The sequence below is a fragment of the Mytilus trossulus genome, chromosome 9 (assembly GCF_036588685.1).
Source record: "Mytilus trossulus isolate FHL-02 chromosome 9, PNRI_Mtr1.1.1.hap1, whole genome shotgun sequence".
Lineage (NCBI taxonomy): Eukaryota > Metazoa > Mollusca > Bivalvia > Mytilida > Mytilidae > Mytilus > Mytilus trossulus.
The window spans coordinates 47,003,314-47,026,422 of record NC_086381.1 but is presented as its reverse complement, the minus strand read 5'-3'; the positions used below and the strand labels follow the sequence as shown (position 1 = coordinate 47,026,422).

The window sequence follows — 23,109 nt, the reverse complement described above, 5'->3', positions numbered from 1 at the left end:
TCGCATTGCAAACGGCTTTGTCTGGTCTCAGTCGTATTGTATTCTGTAATTGTCGGGACTCTGACGTGGGTATCATTGACAAATTCAGAATTGATAACGGGAATGTTTCGGAACGGTTTCGGCAAAAACGGTTCGAAATCGACAAGATCTGGATGCAATCTGGACTCAATCGGCAGAAAAACAGCAATGAAAAGTATCTCCAGATCATTCCCGTTCCACAGGACACTGTCCCGAATACACAGAACATTGTTATGAATTCGATCCGATACAGCAGAATCTGTCACGACATAGGCACGATTTTAATCCGAATAGACAAAATCGGCTGAGTTTCCGGCACCGAATGTTACGGGACGCATCTAACTGTCGGTGTGCTTTGCCGAACTATTCGGACCCTTCCCGACCAGTAGGAATCTGTTACGAACTAAAACGACAGCGTTCAGACAATAATAGGACATTCCAGATAATTGAGGATACTAAACCGACTTTATCACTTTTTGTGTCGTATCGGTGTCTGATCTCAAACGGAAGCAATAACGGCAATGTGTGAACCCCGCATTAAGCTGGGGTCACACATTCACGATTTTTACTGCCGTCCTTGACAGCTAGGACCATTCCCGATTAAAATTTGTCAAAAGTCTGATCAAGATCCTGTGAATCGTGGATGGGAATTCAAACTTTAATTAAAACTTGTTAAATGGACCCTTTAAATATAAAAACGACTTCCGACCTCTGTTGGAAAAAAACGACCTGCGACCTGTACATTTCACTTAAAAACGACCTCGCGACCTTGAGACGAATTTAAAAGCGACCTTGCGACCTGAGGGGGGTACCCTGTGGGAGCCTCATGACTATGCGTTTCAGGCACAACGACCGTGAACAGAAATGTGCATAGGATAACAAAAAAACAGTACTAGCTCAATGATTGAGAGCATTGATTATGAAAAAGGAATTGTTTATATATAGATCGAAGGACGTTCACAAATGACGGTTCCATATTAATTAAGTTGAATGGGTGTCGTACTTTGTAAAAGCGGTGCTCCTATGTTGGGAGAAGATTTATTCAATTCATACTTTAAATTATGATACCTTTCCCCATTCAAAACAGTCCCTTTTCAGAGAATGTCAGCATCTCGAGTGAATTGTCTGCTAGTGCTTAGCTCTTCGAGTGAAGGTTATACAGCGGATTTATTCCGTTTTATTAGCACTGCACAAAACCTTTTTCATATAGTAACTACACAAAATGACAAATACATTGCATAATGTTTTTGTTGTAGTGGGAACGCCCCTTTTCTCAAGTTTTGGTGTGACTACTGCAACTGGGTCTCACTCTGTTCAAACATGTTGCAGGGTCAAATATTGGTGGTCAAATTATGTCTTATGTCTTATGTCTTATGTCTTATGGCACCCCAAGTGAATGAAATATAGACGCTGATATTATTATTCTAATAGTAAAGAAATATGAGAGCAACACAGTTTTTGAGGCTATCTGCTCTAGTCTACCTATGGCTATATGTCCTATATCTATTGTCATGACTGTCTTTGCACTAAAACACAGTTTCTGATATTGTCATTGTTCCAATTTGAATTTGTTTCACATTAGAACAGATGTTTGCATTGTTCAGTTATACAATTTTATATGAAAACATCTTCAACTGTAACTTAACCATGACATTTATCATCTATGTTTTTTGTTCTTGTTAAAAATCAGTCAGGTCAGTATATTGCTTGGGTTGTGTTTTATTACTTCGTTGGTTAGTACACCGTACACTGTCTTGCTTTGAACGTGTATCCGGTACTAACTTTCAGGCAATATAGAAGAGGGTGGTAAAGGGTTATTTTCATGCAACTTTTCGGCCTTTTTATTTCACGTGTTTTCGTGTTTTGGTGTTTTATTTCTCGTTTTCTCGTGTTTGGTTCGATGTGCGTGCTTCATATTTCCCCTTATTTATTTTCCGTGTTCCGTGTCGGTGCTCTTAATTTCTTGTTCTTGCATTGTTCCACATTTGATTAAAAAGTAAATTGGAACTAACTCAAAGTCAGTGAGTTATAGTACCGTTTGAAACTTGTGTAATAAAATAGAAATTGATGTACATTGTTACCATTCTACTTTCTATTGTATAATTGTATGTATGCTATACATGTAATAAAGTCCATCATAATAATAAAAAATCAAATCATATGCAAGTAGCATACGCTAAAAGGTGACCACAAGGTCTTTATGTCCATTAACAATGTTTACATGATCTCCAAAAACGGCTAAGTCATTTGTAAGTAATAACTGCTGGTACTTTTTTTCTTAATATTTACAATTTTATTTCTCGTGCTTCGTTTTTCCCGATTTTAATTTTTCCTGCTACGTTTTTGCGATTTTAATTTCACGTGTTTCCGTGTTCAGTACCCCCCTTTACCACCCTCATAGAAGAATCCATTGCATGTATGATGTTTGGACTTCAATTACATGTATTATCTAGAATTATAATTTCCAATTTTTTTTTACAAATGTTTTAGCTTTGTACAAAAATTACTAGTGTAAAATCATTCAAACAGGGAAACCAATGATGGAATCTATATCAAAACGAGAAACGAGAAACATGTATGAACTACATAAACAGACGACAACCATTGTACATCAGATTAAAGACTTATGACTGGTGCAAACATTTGTAGCAGAATTAAAAGTTTCAATGGTACCAAACCATCTCCCTTTTCAGAAATGATAGTATAACTTTGCAACATAGAAAGACACACTATAAAATTTCAATTGGAAGGCTTAACTCAATCAAAAAACGCAAATTAGCACACAATAAAAGAATGAATTTGATCTGTGATACCTGAATGCAAATAAAATAGTGAATTAATACAAATTATTAGGGATTAATACATAATTAAGGTCAAAAGTTAATAAACAGGTTTAAACAAAATTGTGTAAAATGTTGAACAATTTTTAGAAAATCATCACTTTTGAAAAAACCTGTGTCATGGTCCTGATACCGCAATCCTGGGCTTAAAAACATGAAATCCGGAAGTCCCAAATTAAAAGAAGTTAAAAAAAAGACATTCATTGACATCATGAACTTGCAAAAAAAAATCCTGGATCCCAAAAGGCTCAATCCTGAAATCCTGAGTTTAAAACAGGCTATCCCTGAGTCCCCCCCCCCCCATATTATACACAGGTAAATGAAAATAATTTTGTTGTTAAGTATATTTCTTCATCTGTGTGTATAAAATCTTTCGTTTAGGAATACCGAGAATTTTTTTTCATATCAACAAAACTAATCTAAAATGTACAGTAAATAGAAAGGAGATACAGGTAGTATGATTGACAATGCGACAACTATTCAACATATGTCCTAGAAAGTTAATTAAACAAAGTGATTATAGGCATCAACATGATCAACTGGTGATGTAAATATTTAATATGATTGCAAAAGAGACCTGTAACTATCCACCAACTTTAACCTGTTCACATAATAATTATATCAATTACATATTTGTTATTAATTAAACCAAATTAAGGTTTTGACCTACGGTTCATGTAGAGTCACTTTTGCATTTTGGTCAAGCCATTGGACTTTTGTCAGAAAAGCAAGACATAGTGATCCTACATTCCGTCATCAGTTGCATACACAAATATTCACTCTGTGGTTAAAGTTTTTGAAATATTAAAAGCTTTCTCAAACTATCCTGGGTTTTCTTCCAAACATGGACAGAAGCTTGTTAATCATGTTTATGATCATAAGATAGTATCAAGATGTAAATTAAAAAAAAAAATCCTGTTTATCAGTATTTTATAAATGGATTTAGATTTTTTGCTAGTTAACATTATACATTCACTGAGACTGCTCTATGGTTGAAAATTTTAAAATTTTACTAACCTTCTTACACTATCCTGTATTTCTACAAATCTAAGACGAAAGCTTGTTTATGATAAGAAGATGGTATCCAGAAGTAAATTTTGTAAAGAAAATCCTTTTTTTCTTTTTTACTTTATATGTACATAAGTTTTTCTGCCATGTTAAAGTTTTTATAATTTTAATAACTTTCTTAGACTATTCTGGATTTCTACCAAAGTTGGTCAGAAGCATGTTTATGATCAAAAGCAAGTAAGTTGCCTAGAGAAGGAAATTTTGTAAAATTATATTTCATGTTTTTCCTCATGTTACATAATTATGTTTTCCTCTAGTTAACATTACATACAATCTGCAGTTAAAGTTCCGAAAACATTTGTTAGCTTCATAAAGTAGGTGAGACACTGGGTTCTGTGGAACACTTATGGAATATAATAATTAAATATTGACTGATTTGCACCTGTTGGTGACCGTCTGCTGATGTTTTTTTCTTTGGTCGGGTTGTTGACACATTCCCCATTTCCATTCTCAATTTTATGATAAACTATATAACATGCTACCTGACCTATTAAGTAATACCTACTTTAGCATGTTTAGAGTAATTTACAGTTAGATATGTGGTATGGTTTCCTGCACATCACTTATGACCATATCCTCTTTTGGATGTGTCTTATTATATGTTGTATGGATGTCTCCTTGATAATCATGATAATGATTGACACTCATGACATTACCAATAGAACCACATCATGGTGTGCATGTACAGTGTATATTTTATACTTTTATATGTATCTTAGTGGTATATTTTCAGTGTGTGTTTTTGTATATTTTAATAGGTGTCTCCTCAGAATCATTTAGACAGGCTTATAACTTGGCCAGCTCCAACTTCAATATCCAGGTAGCATCACCTAATGTAAGTATATATTGTAATTATGATCAGGTAGTAGGTATAACATGTCTAACTATGATGCTGTTTATTTTACCACACCTACCACCACAACCTTTAAAATGAAAGTGCTCTTTGTCAGATCTTAGCCAATTATGTGTAGACTTTCATAGTTTTAATCTAGAATATTCAATGAAGTTTAAAAAAAACCCCAACATTATTAGTTATAATCATGTTAATTGTGATGTGCATCTTCAATTTTTTAACCGTCATAATTTATAGGTAGGAGTTCAAAGACTTGATCCAATGGATAGGAATTTTTGGTTTTATGTACTAGAAATAAGGAAGGATCATTAAATTGCCTAAAATGTAGTGCATTCTTATCTTTGCTTCTTTTCAGGGGAAGAATATAGAGTTCATTCAGCAAGATGACAACAATAGAAGATGGTTCAATGAATTTAGAAGTAAATCGGTCTCCACACCAATAGGATTAGAGACTATTGACCGTAAGAGTTTATTCATATTATAAGGTCAAACTTATTGAGACTTTTGTTCATAAAAGTAGAATTGTTAACAGCATTATTAAAATACTCACCCTTCTGTGTATTGCAATCAACATTGGTAATTTAAAAAAAAGGGATCTGAATGACACTAATGAATTATGGGTAGAAAAATGCATGTCTGGTTTTCTGAATTATAAGAATGGTATCTTTGAGGAGTTTTTACTTTGGATAACTTAAACCATTTGTAAATTGTAATTTGAAACTTCTACTTGGTAATTTTAAAAAAGGATCCGAGTGCCACCAATAAATAATGGGTAGAAAAAATGCATGTCTATTTTTCTGAATTATAAGAATGGTATATATCTTTGATGAGTTTTACTTTGGATAACTTGTAATTTGAAACTTGCACGAAGACAAGAAGAAAAGAAACAAGAAGGTATTTCAATCTATTAAATAGGTACAGATACAGATACAAATATGGGTAAAAGAAAGATATAAAGACAAACACTAGTTTACCAAATCAAAACACATTAAAACCAAAGATTAAACAACCACAAAAATAACTGAAGGACTTCAGGGTTTTAACAAATTAGCAGCTTCTGCTCCAGTAGTGGCACCTTCAGATAAATATTAGTAACTGGCCAAGTTTAATTTAGTGATATGGTCAAATAAATAAAAATAGTTAATACAAATAAATACAAGCAAAATTGAAAACAAATGTTCAACATTAGCCTGCTGTGATACAGACAGAATATATGTGTGAGGTTTAATCTGCACAAATATCTAGACCGTATGTTGTGACAGATAAATGTATCTTGGTTATTGTGGTATTTGGGTTGCTTTCACATAAGCATAAATAGAACATGTCCTTTTTCATACAAGATAAATCTCCAGAGTCAACCTACCAGCCATATCCATGCCAACTAATTTGAACAAAAGATAACAGATGGCACATAATTTGGAATAAATGGTCAAAATATCTTTTGCTACTGTAGGGATTTAGCTTTTGATTGAATACTGCTGCCTGAGAAAACAAAACAGAAAATTATCTTAATATCAGTGTGACAGACCAGGAAGATCATTTATTCATTAATGTTCATTGAGAGGGACAGGATTTTTTTAATGACGTCAGGATCTAAGCTCTGGATCTTTTTTAAAATTCTGGGATGTCAGGATTTAATTTTTTTTAAATTCAGGACCTCTGGATTTCATGTTTTTTTACCCAGGATTTCGGGATCAGGACCCCGTCAACCTTCCTTTTTCATTATTAACAAGTTTTAGTTTGACACAATGAAATAATATTTATTTAAAAACTAAATACTTTCAATAGTTAAAAATAAAGAATTAATCAAATTCCTCAAATTTTAAAATCTTGAAAACTTGAATGATGCAATTATAATTGCATTAGTGATCTACTATACTGGATTTTATCAACATAAAGATTGCCTTTATCTTTTGAGCATATAAGTTTGAATCTGTTTTCTACGAAATGAAAAAAAACCCAACATGTGATTACTGAACATTTTATATCATGATTTATGTTTAAATAGATCTGCTTTTCTTCTATTGGTAAATGGGAGATAACTCCTACCTTCCATCAAATTTTTATTTTGTACAAGATATATATTAACAACTAAATGATTATATTATGTAAAAAAGAAAGATGAAGATCCTCTTCATTTGTAATGTAAGGATCTTATCCAAAGATGCACAGGTTGGGCACGGAATCTTAAGAGGGGTTATTCAAGAATTTTCTAACAATCTAAGAAATATCTATTTGAGTTGTCTCATCGGCAATCATTTTCACACTTTTCACACTAAAATGCACTATAATTCTCAATAACAATTGTACGTCTGGGTGGCGGGTGCTGATAAAAACTGCCTTCCAACCCCTCCATGCATTTTTTTCTGGAATAGCCCTTACAGAACCTATTGGTTCATTGTTTCATATATTATTAAAACATTGAAAAAGATTGATGAAAAAAACAGTATGTTAAAACATTATTTAATATTGGAACTGCATAAAATAAATATCAGAAGAATTTCTGCCAAGTTTTTAAATGCTGTTTATTTTATTTTCCAGCTAACAGATATTCAGCTTTACTGATACCTGCTGCTCCTGGTGCTTTACATGATTTAACAAATAATGAAGACCTAGCTGTTATTATCAGACATTTTGTCAAAGAAAAAAGTAAGTACCAGTTCAGAAAATATTAGCATTTTGAATACGGTTTCCATATTTGTTTCATATCTTTGTTTTTCCATGTTTGTTTTTCTTTATTTTGTTTGCCCTGGATATTTCACATAGAAGTCCTCGCTATCTAAAATATGTCTTATTATGTTATAGATTTGTAACTTTAAATAAAGCTTTCGCTTTGAAATATGCCTCAACATAGTTCAGGAAGAAATATTTCAATCGTCTTGTTTTCATTTACAATATATATACACATGGAAAAAAAGTATTGCAACACCTTGATTTTTCAAAACTTGAAAAATCAGCCTCTTTTTTTGGATGATATATAATAAGATATTTGTATAATATTATTGAAACATTGTTTATGATAACATTGGCATTGAAAGGAACAAAAAATGTTTGAAAAAAAAAAGATTTATATAACCACATTTTTAATAACAAAATGAATTGTTTTTTGTACAAAAAAATGCATTTTACAACTTTGACTGTAGTCAAAATTTACAATGTCAGACATTTCAAAATTAATCTTCAGATGACTGTTCACATCATGGTTGATTGTTATACGCCAAAGAATAAGTTCTTTGTGCGCAGCCTCCATTCAAACGGATAACCGCATCCTAAAGTCTTCTGATTCCTGCCAAAAATTGACTAATTTGTTGCTAAGGTAGCAGCAACCATTTCTGATGAAGGGCATTATTTATTTCATGATGTGTTTGAATTGAGGTGTCCTTTCAGTCTTTTTCCGCCCAATAGTGTCCCATATATGCTCAATATGGTTCAAATCTGGGCTACGATCTGTCTATGGAAGATGACTCGAATTCCATTGGAACAATGAATCTTCCTCCACGATGCTAATATTCAACTTTAGCGAACTCTGCACTACATTGGATACGGAAAACTGTGTGTCTGTTCGTAAGCAAAGGTCTCTGAAATGGTCTTATCACACGGTAACCAGTAGCGATGAGTCGATCTCAAACAGTTCTTGTTAAAAGGTTCCTGTAAACCCACCACTCTCTTTTTGGGATTGTATTGTATGCAATGGGTAACCTTCTGACCAACCTTTATTATGCTTGATTTTCCCTAGCACATGGTATAGGGCGTCTTCTTTATCTCGGAAGGTCTTTAACATCGTTAAGTGCCATTTTTTTATTCTCAAAACGACTTATAGTGGAATGGTGATGACCAACACTACATGCAGTTGTTACAGCGACATCCCTGCTTCTCTCATGCTGATAATCTGTCATCTTGCTGCAGTTTAGAGTTGTGAATAACCCATTACAAGGTGTCAATCACATAACTTTAAAAACTTGGTTATTTAAAGTGTTGAAAACAATGAGGATGAAAACATCTGTTTTGCTGTTTACGGGTACAGTAGCTGCATGTGCAGATAAAAACTTACCTAGTTGATATTTATTGATTAAAAAGTAGTTCTATTTTACTAAGTTATATCACAAAAAAATAAAAGTGTTTTTTTAATTTCAATTTCAATTTGGTGTTGCAATACTTTTTTCCATGTGTATAGTAGAATTGGGTTTGAAAAAATTCAATTGTTAACTAAAAAATTGATCAGAAAGTGTACATATTTTGTCAATTCCTCCTACAGTTTTTAACCCAGACTGGAAATTTGCAGAATGATTCCACATAGATTGGAGTTGTGCACCACCAATTAGGAATGAACTGAGGAATTTTCACTCACTTTAACAGACTGGGGAACAGTTATTTTTAGATTTTTTTTAAAAAGACATCTTAGTTATGAACAACTTTGCCATTTGAGCCTTTTTTTCATCATGGATTCTAATTTTGATACTTGTTTACTTCAATACAGCCTCTTATCATATGAATTGTTTATTTTTAGAATCAATATGTGCAATAGGATTAGGAGTAGCTGCTTTGTTTTGTTCAAAAGAAGAAAACAAACAATGGTCCTTTGAAGATTATAGTTTAACAGGGGTAATATATTTAATGCAGTTTTAAATTCTATATGTGATACCTTATATATATAAAAAAAAAAAAAGTGTGGCCACTGGTATGATTGGCAATGAGACAACTCTCCACAAGAGACCAAAATAACACAGAAATTAACAATTATAGGCCACTGTATGGCCTTTAACAATGAGAAAAGTCTATACCGCATCTTCAGGTAGTGCATAGCATAGCATAGTTTTTTTAATTATTTCTTAATACCTTCTTTGAATTGTATTCTTATGAAGAGACAAGTTGGTGTGAGGAAAAATAGTTTTTTCATAGATATTGGATTTTGTGATTTCACAAAAATCTGCATATAATCTATAACAATTGTGTACTTTTTTTAATGTTCACCTGTTCCATCAATCTTATTAAATCCATGACAAATGGTATCTCTAAAACAGAATTAACTCACAGTTCTTAATCTATGAGTTGTTGCGAGCAATAAAAACATTATACAATAGTAGAAGCATAGAAAAGTAATTTAGAATTTGGATTAGGATACAAGAGCAATAAAGAATTTATCAAATCTGTGTTATTTAATTGTTTGGTATTTACTGTAAATTCAGAAATTATTGCGATGTTTTTAATATTGCAAAAAAAATGCAATAGCGTTATAATTAATTGCAATAATTTAAACTCTTATTTTGAAATCTTAAATATGAATTAAACAGGATATTTTTCAATATTACAAATATTTGAATTACATTTAAGTTTTAAATGACAAAATTGCAATAATAAATGCATGCAATAGTTTTTGAATTAAGAGTATAGTGACACTAATGGTAACTTTAGTAATATATTGTTTCAGCCATCAGTATATGAACTAGCAAAAAGTCCAGACTTTTCTTCATTACCACTTATAACAGAAGATACAATAAAAGACCTTGGTGGAAAATATAACTGTAAGTTTTGTTAAACTTTAAGTAATGAAGCTTGAAAAATTATACATTAGGTTACAGGTTAATAGAGAAAAACATTCATATTATAAAGTCTTTTCTAAAGTGTTTTCAAGTTTAATTGCAAACAAAATACAATTGAACAAAGATCAATGAGTGAAGTAGATTGGTACAAAATATGCACAATAGAACTGAAAAAGGGGAGATAATTCATGATGGCTTAAATTGGGTAAATTAGTTTGTATCAAAATATTCTATATTTGTGATCAAATATCTAATACTGTCGATTTGTTTATTTTCGTGAGAATCAGTTTTTGTGGATGGAGAAACACTTGCATTGTTTCTGGATATTTTATTTCAATGTTTTTCCAAAGTCTGTATTTATTAGTTTAGGAAACTTGTCATTCATTGAACATTTAAATTTGTGGTTCTCTTGTACCCAAGAAATCCACAAAAATTGATCTCCAACACATATCAATGAATCCACAGTAATTTAAATGTATAGATTGTAGTAAGATTTAACATTTCAAAACTGTTTCCTGAAGCATAGCTTAAAATTTGCATTGCAACTAATGTAATAGTTATATGAAATTATGAATGTGTTTATGTGAAATGTGAAATTCAGAGGTTAAACATCAGATATTGCTTGAGAAATTGTCAAAAATTAATTAATAGTTAGTCCAAGATTATTTTCTCTCTCAATTGAATGTACAAATTATGCAGCTGTTTAAATCATGGACAATCTGGTTATTTATATTTCAACATGTTCAAAGTTCAAATTGCACATTATTGAGTATTTTTCAAAGTTATTTTATGTTGCATTATGGATGAATCCTATGTTGTTCAAAATTAATCTTTCCATTTGTTTTAGAAGCATCATGGCAAAATCAAAGAATTTATACATTTATAAACCCATACCATGACATTGCAAATAGGAACTTCTAAACACGGGCAATACAGTTCTTTTAACTTGATGAAATTTCTCTTGAACTTAGTGCATTATTTTTTTTTAACTGCATGTTTAAAGTAGTATTTTTTTAAAGTTTATTGATTTGTGAAATCATCATGCATGGAATCTTTCAGAATTTCTATCATCATCTGAGGGAATTGGCCAAGGTAATACATCAAAAACATTTAATTCTATTCTAGTGTTGAATAGAAGTCTATAACTTACATAATGAGGGGGTTGGGGTGGGAGGGGTCAAGATCCCGAAATCCTGGGCTTATAAAAACATGAAATCCAGAGGTCCCAAATTTATAATAATATAATCCCTGATCCCGAAAGGGTCAATCCTGAAATCCCAAGCTGAAAAACACACGATTCCAAGGTCTCGAAAAAGGTCCAGCCCCTTCATTAATGATAAAGCAATGAGTTTGACTTTTTTTGTAGGTAGTGACTGTGATGCAGTACATGTGATTATAGACCGACATCTTATTACAGGACAAAACGATCTCTCTACACTTACAGCAGTACAAAACTTAACATTAATGTGTGCTCAGAAGTAGGTATTCAAGGATTAAATGATTGGATTTTTTATATAGCTGTATAGCATAGTTCATACTGCGTACTGTTTATTCAGAGATTTTTGCAAGTCACTACCACTGTTAAGTTTCTGCAATATAAAATGTGATAAATAAATTAGTATGCAGCTTCTTCTTCTGTAATTTCAATAATAGTTTTAACATTTTGGTCTGTCATCATGGTCATGGATTAATCTCAATAAGAAATGCTTGCAAATATTTCTGAATTTATGGTATATTGATCTAAAAGGTTGTTTAAGTTGTTCATTTAAAAATAAAAAAATTTTGTATTATTTACATTTGCCTTACAAATTAAGGAAAAGAGATATGTATAAGACCCTTTATGTTCAGTTTACTTTTTATGTGACATAGCTATACTCTGTTTCAAACATTATCTAAAAGAAAAATATTTGTCCAATTAATTATTATTATTAATTTTTAAAAACATCTTATTTATTGTAATTTTTAAAATTTTACATTTGAACATTTGTGTTACATATTCACAAGTGTTGTTCTAACATGATATTTATTGGTGCTTGGGAATAATTACTTCATTAGAAATTGCTAATATATGCACCTCTTCTTTAGTTGCTTAGGGCTGATCTATAAAGAAAAGTATATGAAGGTCTTTGATAGTGCACTTTTAATAAAATAACCAAAGATGCAATATTATACCATATACTTAATGGTGCAATATGTTCTAGACCCAACTACCAAAAGACACTTCTTTTCAAATGCCTTCACAGACGGCACATAATTTTTTATTGAAAAGCTCATACTAATAGTATTTTATTTAATATACTTATTTGAGTGTTGTTTATTGCACTGTAGTTTCTGTTTTTGATTTTTTTTTGCTTAGCGAACTTATTTATATTATATGAACTGCTTCTGAATAACAAATACAAAATCAAGCTATGTTTTGTAGATTCTTATATCAATTGAATTTTCAAACACTTACAGAATTTGCATAACAGATTTTGTACCTGTAATAAGTTAACAGATGAATTTATATTAATTTGCAGCAGATCTTTTCCATCTGATGCAGCATACCCATAGCCAGGGGGGTTCAGGGGGTTCGGACGATGAACCCCTCCCCCCTTGAAAACAAATAAGCACTGTTAAAGTCAATGTTCTGTTCGAATTGTGACTGTTAAAGTTGAGTTAGTAAGACCAACGAACGAATTTTTAGGAATATTTATATAAAGTTTTCATTAAATATATTGAAAAGTACAACCTACAAAAATTAATGTAACAGTCAACATGAAAGTTGATGAAACCCCTGCCATGGTCCTTATTTTTAATTAACAGTTGTATTTAATTTAGCTTTAATATGTGTGTTCATATACAGTGAAACTTGTTAAAACCAAGCACCAAAGAACTTTCTATCTTCATATTTTTTTCACTAAGTCATAACTTTGACTATAAAGGGCTTTATCTTATGATTTTGATTGTTTCAATCTTATGTTTGCTTTATACTGTCTTAGAGACTATATTTTTTTACACAATATTTGTTGTATGTGCTCAGATCTATAAGAGTAACTCTGAAAATTGTTTCTATTCATAAGGTTCAGTTTGAACAGGTTTCACTATATATTTTTAGAATAACATAAAACTAGAATAACTCAAAAGTTTTTACATGATAATTGACCCCAGTCATTATTGATTTTAGATACTTTTCATTGCTGATGTAATTTTAATATTTTCTAGAAAAAAACACATTGCAAATCTGCAAGAAAGATAGTTGAATATCAGATTAAGCTTTTGAGTTAATCATATCACATATTTACATTTAATATATCATACATACTACCCAACTTAGAGATTGACCAAAAGCAACAGATTGACGTAGGATAAAAAAACTTAAAATCAAATAGTTTTGGGTGGGGAAAGGGGTGGTGGTGGGTTTGAACCTTGCTTGAACGTTTTGTTAACTCAAAATCAATTTTGCATATTTATATTGGTAAATTTTTCCCAAATAAGTTAAGAAGGGGTAGGGGTCATTAAAAAAACTATGTGAAAAAAGTTTTATATCCTACATTGAACTTTTGATGTTGTCCCTTACCTCATTTACCTATATATTTACATAATTACTAATTGACTTTTCACAGGCATGGTAGAACTTACACAGCACGATGAAGATTGGTGTTTGATGTAGTCACAATTAACATTATCATTTCTATAACTTTGTTGTGGCATTCTGCAGATGAATATTGAATTTTTACTTTTTTGTCCTAAATATTGAATTTAAAAAAAAAACCATCATATTGCAATTTTGCTAGCTTTTTTTTTAATGATTTGAAAGTCGCAATTTTTATCAGCGTTTTTTTAAGGTTATTAGAAGGAAAAATATAATGTTTACCATAAATTTAACATTATTTTTAAAAATGTATTTACTTTGATGGAAGGAGATGTTTCTATTTTGAATTGAGTAATCTTTGTTATTGCAAATTGGGAATATTCCTTTGATCTTTTTTTGTGATAATTTTTTTATATCATGCTACTCACTTGAGATTTAAAATTATCGCTAGAAACTAAGGAGGCACGTGGCATTGTTAATGAAATTGACATGAAATCGACAGTGTCCCCACAGTTAAAAAGTGATAAACAGATTATCATTGGTCATCTCAACTGGATTGCTTTTCTGGCTTTCGCTGTCCCGTCTCAAGCGAGAAAATCAATCTCATTGAGATGATCAACAATAATCTATAAATATTTCTCAAAAGTTTATTATTTGTCCACCTCATCTTACATTTATAATTAAATATATAACCTATTGACTTTAAAATACATATACCTTCATGATATGAAAGACTGAATGTGATTTCAGGAATTACACAAATAACAATAAATTGCATTAAGTCAGTTAGTTAAACTTAATGCTGAACTTTGGAGACAAGCACAGCTTTGATCATTTTTTCTATGGTATATTCGACCAAATATGTTGTCAGAACAATGATTATAAATAGAAAAATAATTTAGGCTACTATGTTACTTTTATGCTGGATCAGAAAGTACTTTTTATAACTTTTCATATTGTATTTACCATGACAAGCATTTTTACAAACTGTATTTAACAATACTTCTAGTAGGGTAAAACTAAGCTGTTTTATTATCCAGGAAAAACATAGGCAATATCACATTTAATACAAGTAAAAAAATCTAGAAGTCAGATTTGTAAAACCAACTTTCTGAATCATATATATTTTCTTCAAGTGTATTATATCGTTAGGTGATGACTTATCTGAATAAATATTGTTTAAACTAAAAATGAATTCTTCGTTTTTGTTTTCCCTCGAAAAAGTCTTTAAAAAACTAGACTGAGCCATGCTGTTTCTATCAGTGGCAGCAAAAGTGTGCTAGGTTGTAATAAGGTCAGTTTCAGGGGAAACACTAGTGGTGGATCAATATAAATTTGTATGTAGTAATATTACCATTGGCACATCTTCAATTGCAAAGTATAGTGCAAAAGCAAGAAATCTTCAATTGCACAGTATTGTGCAATAGAAAGAAATCTTGAAATGCACAGTATTGTGTGCAATAGCAAGTAGTATTCAAATGCAAAGTATTGCGCAAGAATAAGAAACTTTAATTGCACAGTATTGTGCAATAGCAAGAAACTTCAATTGCATAATATTGCTCAATAGCGAGACATCGTCAATTGCACTCATATTGCACACTAGCACAGTATTGTGCAATAAGAAGAAATCTTCCATTGAAAATTAATACTAATCTTTTGAAGAATTTCAATGGGATTTATTTAAAGTCCTTAATTTTTGGGTGTTCCAACCTTGTACTACTATTTGGATATTGGGCCTCATTTTTTAGATTGGTCTAAATTGAGGTTTAAAGGCCCTTAAATTAATCTTTGATTTCATAAAAAAAATGAATTGTTGGGGGTAAATAGTATAACCCTTTTGGTTTTTTTTGGTTAGGTTGTAAAACGAACAGATTGACCTTTTTTATGCTTGTACACATGTATATATTTGAAGGAGAGTGTGTGTGATTAGAAAAATTCAGATGGAATATTTTTGAAATGAGTGGGTTTGAATTTCCAAGAATGAACCAAATGTAGAGCAAAAATTAAACACAATATAACTTTCATGTACAAATATACACATGTGACTGTCTACTTTTAAAAGTTAAAAAGTATATTGAGATTGAATCAAAAAAGTAGTAAATGACTGCAGTTGAATTATTTTTTAGAAAGAATACTGGTATATCAATGGGATCAGTGCCGATCGTATCCCTCAGAGCGATCCTTTTTATATTGTGTTTGTATACTGTTGTTTGTCTGTTTGTCTGTTTGTCTTGTTCTTTTTTGCCATGTATAAGTTTATTTTTGACTTATGAGTTTGATATCGCTTTGGTATCTTTCTCCTCTCTTTAATATCAATATCAATGTCTTTTATAACTAATACCTTTTAAATGTTATATAATGGCAATGAACACAAATAAATAGTTATCAAAGGTACCAGGATTATTATTTATTGATTATCATCAATGTTTTGTAAATGCAGTTAAATGTTACAACAAACACAAACAGTGCTACTTAGATATCTCAACTGTATGGCAAGCAGTTTTACTATTTATTCGAATTCAAGGTATCTCCTATCATGTAAAAGATATCTCATATATAGCTACTGAAATATCTGATAAAGACAAGTATATAAGACATCTGATACACTATATAAGATATCTTATAAACTATATAAAATATCTTATAACCTTTATGAGATATCTTATAAACTTTATGAAATATCTCATACACTAATTAAGATATCTCCTATAATATATAAGATATCTCTTATAATATGTAAGATATCCTTATATATTATATGAGATATCTTATATATTATATGAGATATCTTATATATCATAATTAAATTTATCAGATATCATATATACTTTATAAGTATCTTCTTAAGTTTATAAGATATCTTATAAAGTTTATGAGATATCTAATAAACAATTTTTATATAAGATATCTTATATAATTTATAAAATATGTTTTATAATTTATAAGATATCTTATATAGTTTATAAGATATCTTATATAGTTTATAAGATATCTTATATAGTTTATGAGATATCTTAATTATAAAGACAAGTATATAAGATATCTGATAAATCACTTGAGATATCTTGTAAACTTTATAAGATAGATATCTTATAAACTATATGAAATATCTTATAAACTATATAAGATATCTAATAAACTATATAAGATATCTTATAAAGTTTATGAGATATCTTGAAAAAAGAATAAATATCAAAACGGCTTGCCATACAGCTGTCTTGCATGTGATTTATTTAAAAGAACGATTAAAGTCAAAACAACACATGTTTTGCGAGCATTATTACCGTCACGAATTAGTTAACGTAGGCCCGATAGAGGAGTCTATACTTTGTTTCTGCCAATTCAGCATATCGATAGCCTCATCAGGATATTTATTCAGCCCGAGTAAAATGTATTGTTGCATTGAATTGATAGATGACATTATGTTAAAATGTTAATAAAGTGTCACGTATTAATTTGTAACATACATACATATTTCTCATAATGTCATGTTTCTAGGGGAAAGGACTTGTACCTTATAATACTGGATGCTGTTCATCAGATTGATTTCCAATCCATAGGGGTCGACCATTTGAAGTCAAATGGTATACCCTTTTAATTCCATTCTCTCGCAAAGTGTTCCGTCTGTACGGCTTATGGTGGATCCTCTTCTAACCTTAACATCTTTTCCATTGTTCTGTTTAGGTCTTTGTTGGTATGCGATGCTCAAAAATAATTTATGTAACCAAATTGCACCGAGTATGCCAATTGCAACTATTCAACATAGATAAACATATTTAGATATGCACAACACGTCCACAGTATTTATCAACAGATGATAAAGACGTCATCAAAACGGCATCATTTTAGAATTAGCATACACAATATGTTACAAGTATTCATTTCTTAAAAAAGTTATTTTGTTGTTGCACATAGGAAGTATTGCTCGATAGAAATCCTCATGCTGATTATTATCCCATGTGCTGTTGGTTAAGATGTCAAAGAACAATTTTTATGAAATATTTAATCGCCGAAACCTCTAAAGACGAGTCGTTTACATTTCCTAAATGACAAAAGTCGTAGGAAAAAGGAAAACCACAAAAATACTGAACTCCTAGGAAAATCAACTTGGAAAGTCCCTAATCATGGCAAAATAAAATGACAAAACACATCAAAAACGAATGGATAACTACTGTCATATCTTGACTTAGTACAGGCATGTTCAAACGTAAACAAAAATGTGGGATTACACCTGGTTTTATAGCGCTAAACCTCTTACTTTTTACGACAGTCTCATCAATATTGTTTGTCGTCGAAATGGTTTAAAAAAACCGTCAATAGTCTATTAAGGTGGTATCTAACACTGCAGGGAGATAACTCTGTAAAATCAGCAGAATGTTTTAATGACATTGTGTTCATAAGCGAATATTAAGCTTCTCAATGATCAAAATAAGTGTTTGTCAAACTGCTATATAACCAGTGTAACGTTTCTGATTAAACAGTTGGTTCAAATTTTTTGAAATTCTTATATTTTTGTCAAAGGGTCAAAGTAAATACTTGGTAAAATTTTAAGATAATTAAACTAACCAAATTAATTTGAGTTAAAGTGTTAGGTACCACCTTAAGGGCATACGATACAGTTACAGGGGAGGTAATGACGTTGCTAAAGTAAATTGTTATTTTTGCGACGTCAAACTATGACTTATCTGGAAAAGATTCAGTTTGCGACCGATTTTTATCATTCAATTTTATTTAACTTATAAACGAGTTCATAAAGCCCTCTTAAATTGCCATTTGATTTGATAAAGCGAGAAAATTATGTGTGCCAATTTTCATGATTTGTTTTTAAATTTAATAAATATACAGCAAAAAAATATGTTTTTTTTCCTACATTCATGAATATTCATGAACATTTGATAAACATGACTTATTTCTAAATAAAATATGTATAAATTTTTGGATACTTATAAAATATAGAAATTACAAATTATTTAACAAAAAACAATTTTGTGTTTATTTTGTAAAACATTTTACTCAAAAAGTAGCATATGAAGGTATACTTTTATAATATATTTGATTAAAATAAGGTAAAAAATAGTCTGTATTTTTTTTTATTAACGTGTAAATACGGGATCGGTAATTTTGTTAACCGGAAAAGCCTTATACGGTACAGTTTTGGCTGTTCCGTTTCACTCACTTTTAAAATTAGTAATATCAATGAAATCATACTATACACACCCTCTGTAATATTATATAATTCAATGATTATTTTTTCATAATCGCATGTTTCACTTATATATTTTCTTCCAATGCATTTTTATTCGTTCTAATGCGTATTCGAAGCTTTTAAACGCCCGGTATTTATTTTTATTTTTTTGTTAACGGAAACATATTTGTGACGTCACCTTGTTTCGTTGCCATGCCAAGACAGTATATAACATCACTCCGCGGAATTTATGTTTTATGAGAATTCAACATGAAAAATGAATCGAAATGCAATGATTTGTTCATTTTGATTGGAATAAAAATACATAGATTGCATCTGAATCTTTGCCTACGTAAACCGGGGTTTTTGATGTCGAAAATTGAGAATATCTAGAACTATAAATAAGTTGGTTGAAGCGCGGAACAGACGTTTTTTTGTATACTGCGTTTGCGCTAAGGTAGTAATAGAAAGTTAGGAAAAAATATTAAAAGTCCTTATGAGTTTTACCATCCTCTTTTTGAACATTGCTTTCTTGCAATATCAAGCTTACTGTTTGTGTCATATATGGGCATATGCATGTAACCAGAATCTTCTGTAGGTTATATATCTAGTATATAAAATGGTAAAATATAATTTCTTTTGGGTGTATCCATGGCAACAATCTGCATTTATTTGTTTTAAAGTATTGCAAAAAAGGGGGGAAAGATGTTACAAAATTTGGCTAAAAGTAGAATTTCAATCATCGTTTGAAGTAATACCTTTTCTAAAACTGTGAACATATATCATTCAGCAAATCCAATGAAAATCATAAGTCTTTCATCTCATTTTTTTTATAAAATTGCGTCAAAAACTTTGAGTAGAAAAAGAGTGTTTGTAAACAGTACATTAATTTCTGGACCGATGGCCGGTTTTTTAACCAAACTTGGCCACAATCATCATTGTGTTCGGTGACCCGCCAAACTAACCAAGATGGCCGCCATGGCTAAACATAGAACAAAGGGGTAAAATGTAGATTTTGGCTTATAACTCTGAAACCAAAGCATTTAAAGCAAATCTGACAGGGGTAAAATTGTTAATTAGGTCAAGATCTATCTGCCCTAAAATTTGCAGATGAATTAAACTATGAATTGTTTGGTTGGTGTCCCTGAATAGGTAATTTTAAGAAAATTTTGTCTGTTTTCGGTATTATCTTGAAAACTATAATAGATAGATATAAACTATAAACAACAATACTGTTCATCAAAGTAACATCTATGAATAAGTCAGCATGATCAAAATGGTCAGTTGACTCCTTAAGAAGTTATTGCCCTTAATAGTAATTTTTTACCGATTTTTCATAAAGTTTTGTATTCTTTTGAAACCAACCAAGATGGCCACCATGGCTAAAAATAGAACATAGGGGTAAAGTGTAGATTTTAGCTTATAACTCTGAAACCGAAGCATTTAAAGCAAATCTTACAAGAAGTTTACTTGTTTATCTAGTAAATATCGTTGTGCCCTGAAATTTTTAGAGGAATTGATCACCTTGATGTTCATGATGTTAGGTTGCTGCCCCAATTGGTTATTTTTTAAAGAAATTTAGCCGTTTTTGGTTATTATCTTGAATACTATTATAGAAAGAGATAAAATGTAAACAGCAGTAATGTTCAGCAAATTAAGATCTAGAAGTAAGTCAACATGACCAAAATTTTATATTCATCTTTTAACAATTGTCATTAATTTATTAAATTTTGGTTAAGTTTTTACAAAATGTTTTCCTCTGTAACTAAAGGGCCAAGTTCATTACAGATAGAGAAAATTGCAAGTAGCAAGAATGATCAGTAAATTATGATCTACAAACACATCAACATCACTAAAACGCAATTTTGTCATGAATCCATCTGTTTCCTTTGTGTAATATGCACATAGACCAAGGTTAAGAGCCTCTAGTTAATCAAATGACTGCTCCCATATTGCAGTATCATGTCAGCTGCACCTTCTGCATCATCTGTGCAGTGAAAATGCTTTGAAATCCAAATAATATACCGTCAACTACCGTCTGGGTCATGGATTGTAATTTTCTATCTTAACTTTTTACTGTTGGGTACTTTATAATGTCTGTTACGCTATCCAAATAATTCTCATGAAAAGAAAAATACATTTATTTAACGCATAATGTAAATACAACGGAATTTGATTAGACTGTTATATAAGTGAGAGGGTTAGCGCTATAGAACCAGGTTTAATCCACCATTTTCTACACTTGAAAATGCCTGTACCAAGACAGTTATATAAGTGAGAGGATTAGCGCTATAGAACCAGGTTTAATCCAACATTTTCTACATTTGAAAATGCCTGTACCAAGTCAGGAATATGACAGTTCTTGTCCATTCGTTTTTGATGCGTTTTTATATTTGATTTTGCCATGTGATTATGGACTTTCCGAATTGATTTTCCTCTGAGTTCAGTATTTTTGTGATTTTACTTTTTGTTTTCTGGTGCAAGCAAATTGGTACCGTTAATTTTATTTTATTACAAACTTTAATTGACTTTTAGTGTCTTATATAGTAAGAAGTATAAGATTCAGTCTTTACAATGAAATGCCTTTTTAAAGACATGAACTACTATAATAAAAGATGTATAACGGATTGAATCATTCACTGTGAGAAAGATCATTTTTTTTATATTTTGGTGATATGTTTTATATAATCTGAGATCAAAGCCAAGACCAAGTATGTGTCTTAGAACTGCATTCTAAACGGAACATGTTTGAAATTCAGTCATATGCTTTCCATTCATACTGTTTTAAATGTCTGCCTTTTGTATTTAAAAATGAATAGTTTCATGAGTTTATTCTAATGTGTTCTTTTCATGGATGCTCTGTAACCTTTGTGAAAACAGAAAAGATAAAATGAGTAGTTAGACTTTGATTGATTCCCAATTGTCTTCCAAACTTCTCATCCTCCCTTTTGTTTTTACCTCAAGTCGAATATCAGTCCAAGAAATTCCAGTCGCTTACATATTTCTAAGTCTCTTCTCACGGTTTCCCCTCATCCCTTCATGTGGCTTTCACACAGTGCCAACTGTTGCTCCTGTTTAAGTTCATCAAACAGCGCTTAGAAACGAAATTACTATCCTGATTGTTCATAGATCCAGTTCTTCATCTTTGGTAAAGTCTATATATATCCCAAAACAAACAAGGTAAGTCCTTAAATTTGCTGTCCAATGTAGTCATGAAGGACTTACGCAAAATATCATCCTTATATGTTGGATTGACTGAGTGCTTGTTTATTTTAAATTTTACCTATTCTTGTACAAAAAACTCTGAGAAGTACAACTTACATACAAAAATAATATCATTTGAAGCTTTGTCAAGAGAAACAACAACCTATTTATGGTGAAGTGATTAAATTTTACAGCTTCTTGGTCTCTTAAAATGGACTTTGATTGATAATTTAGTTGTGAAACTTATACAGTCGTCGTTTTTTGAGGTACCTAAGTGTTTTGACCATTTGTGACAAATCGTCCGATACAGCCAATGTTTTGTCGTAGGCGTCGAGTCAGTGCAAGCCTTTATTATTTTAAAGTTATGGTTCCAACTACTTTGTTGAGGTATTCTGAACTGAGGACCATGATATATCACATTTCGGGATTGAATTATGTTCAATTATATCAATCATATTGATCGGCTCGAAGATTTATTTTTTTTTTAACAATCATATACATATACTAATTATACAGAATTAGGACTTGACCCCAATTTTAGTGTTCATTGAATAGAATGCGGAAAAAGTGTTATCAGGCCGTATGTTGTCTCGTTTGAGTTGATTTACATTTGTTTTTTCGTTTCGGGGCCTTTTATAACTAACCATGATGTATGGAATTTGCTCCTTGTTGAAGGCTGTGATGAACAATAGATGTAAAACATTATTATGACTCTGGTTGAAAGTTGTTTTTATTAAAATCATACCACATCTTTTAATTCTGATATGATGTCACATGAATATATGATTTCTTTGTAAATACTATCAATGCAAGCTTTATCAAAACAT

General features: G+C 30.8%; 1 protein-coding gene across 1 annotated transcript; it reads left to right on the top strand.

Moving 5' to 3' along the window:
* Positions 1–1,086: 1,086 nt before the first annotated feature.
* LOC134683024 (glutamine amidotransferase-like class 1 domain-containing protein 1) lies at positions 1,087–14,679 on the top strand. Its single transcript, XM_063542024.1, has 8 exons — positions 1,087–1,171; positions 4,685–4,761; positions 5,135–5,240; positions 7,321–7,428; positions 9,287–9,381; positions 10,208–10,301; positions 11,686–11,797; positions 13,925–14,679. The coding sequence occupies exons 1-8, from the start codon at positions 1,120–1,122 to the stop codon at positions 13,950–13,952; spliced, it is 672 nt and encodes a 223-aa protein (XP_063398094.1). The 5' UTR covers positions 1,087–1,119; the 3' UTR covers positions 13,953–14,679.
* Positions 14,680–23,109: the final 8,430 nt, after the last annotated feature.

What these genes read in the sequence shown, in the direction of transcription:
- LOC134683024 (XM_063542024.1), top strand. Translation starts at nt 1,120, where the DNA reads ATGTCAGCATCTCGAGTGAATTGTCTGCTAGTGCTTAGCTCTTCGAGT. An exon ending in AGGATTAGAGACTATTGACC is followed by an intron (nt 5,241 to 7,320) that starts GTAAGAGTTTAT and finishes TTTATTTTCCAG; the next exon opens with CTAACAGATATTCAGCTTTA. An exon ending in ACATTAATGTGTGCTCAGAA is followed by an intron (nt 11,798 to 13,924) that starts GTAGGTATTCAA and finishes GACTTTTCACAG; the next exon opens with GCATGGTAGAACTTACACAG.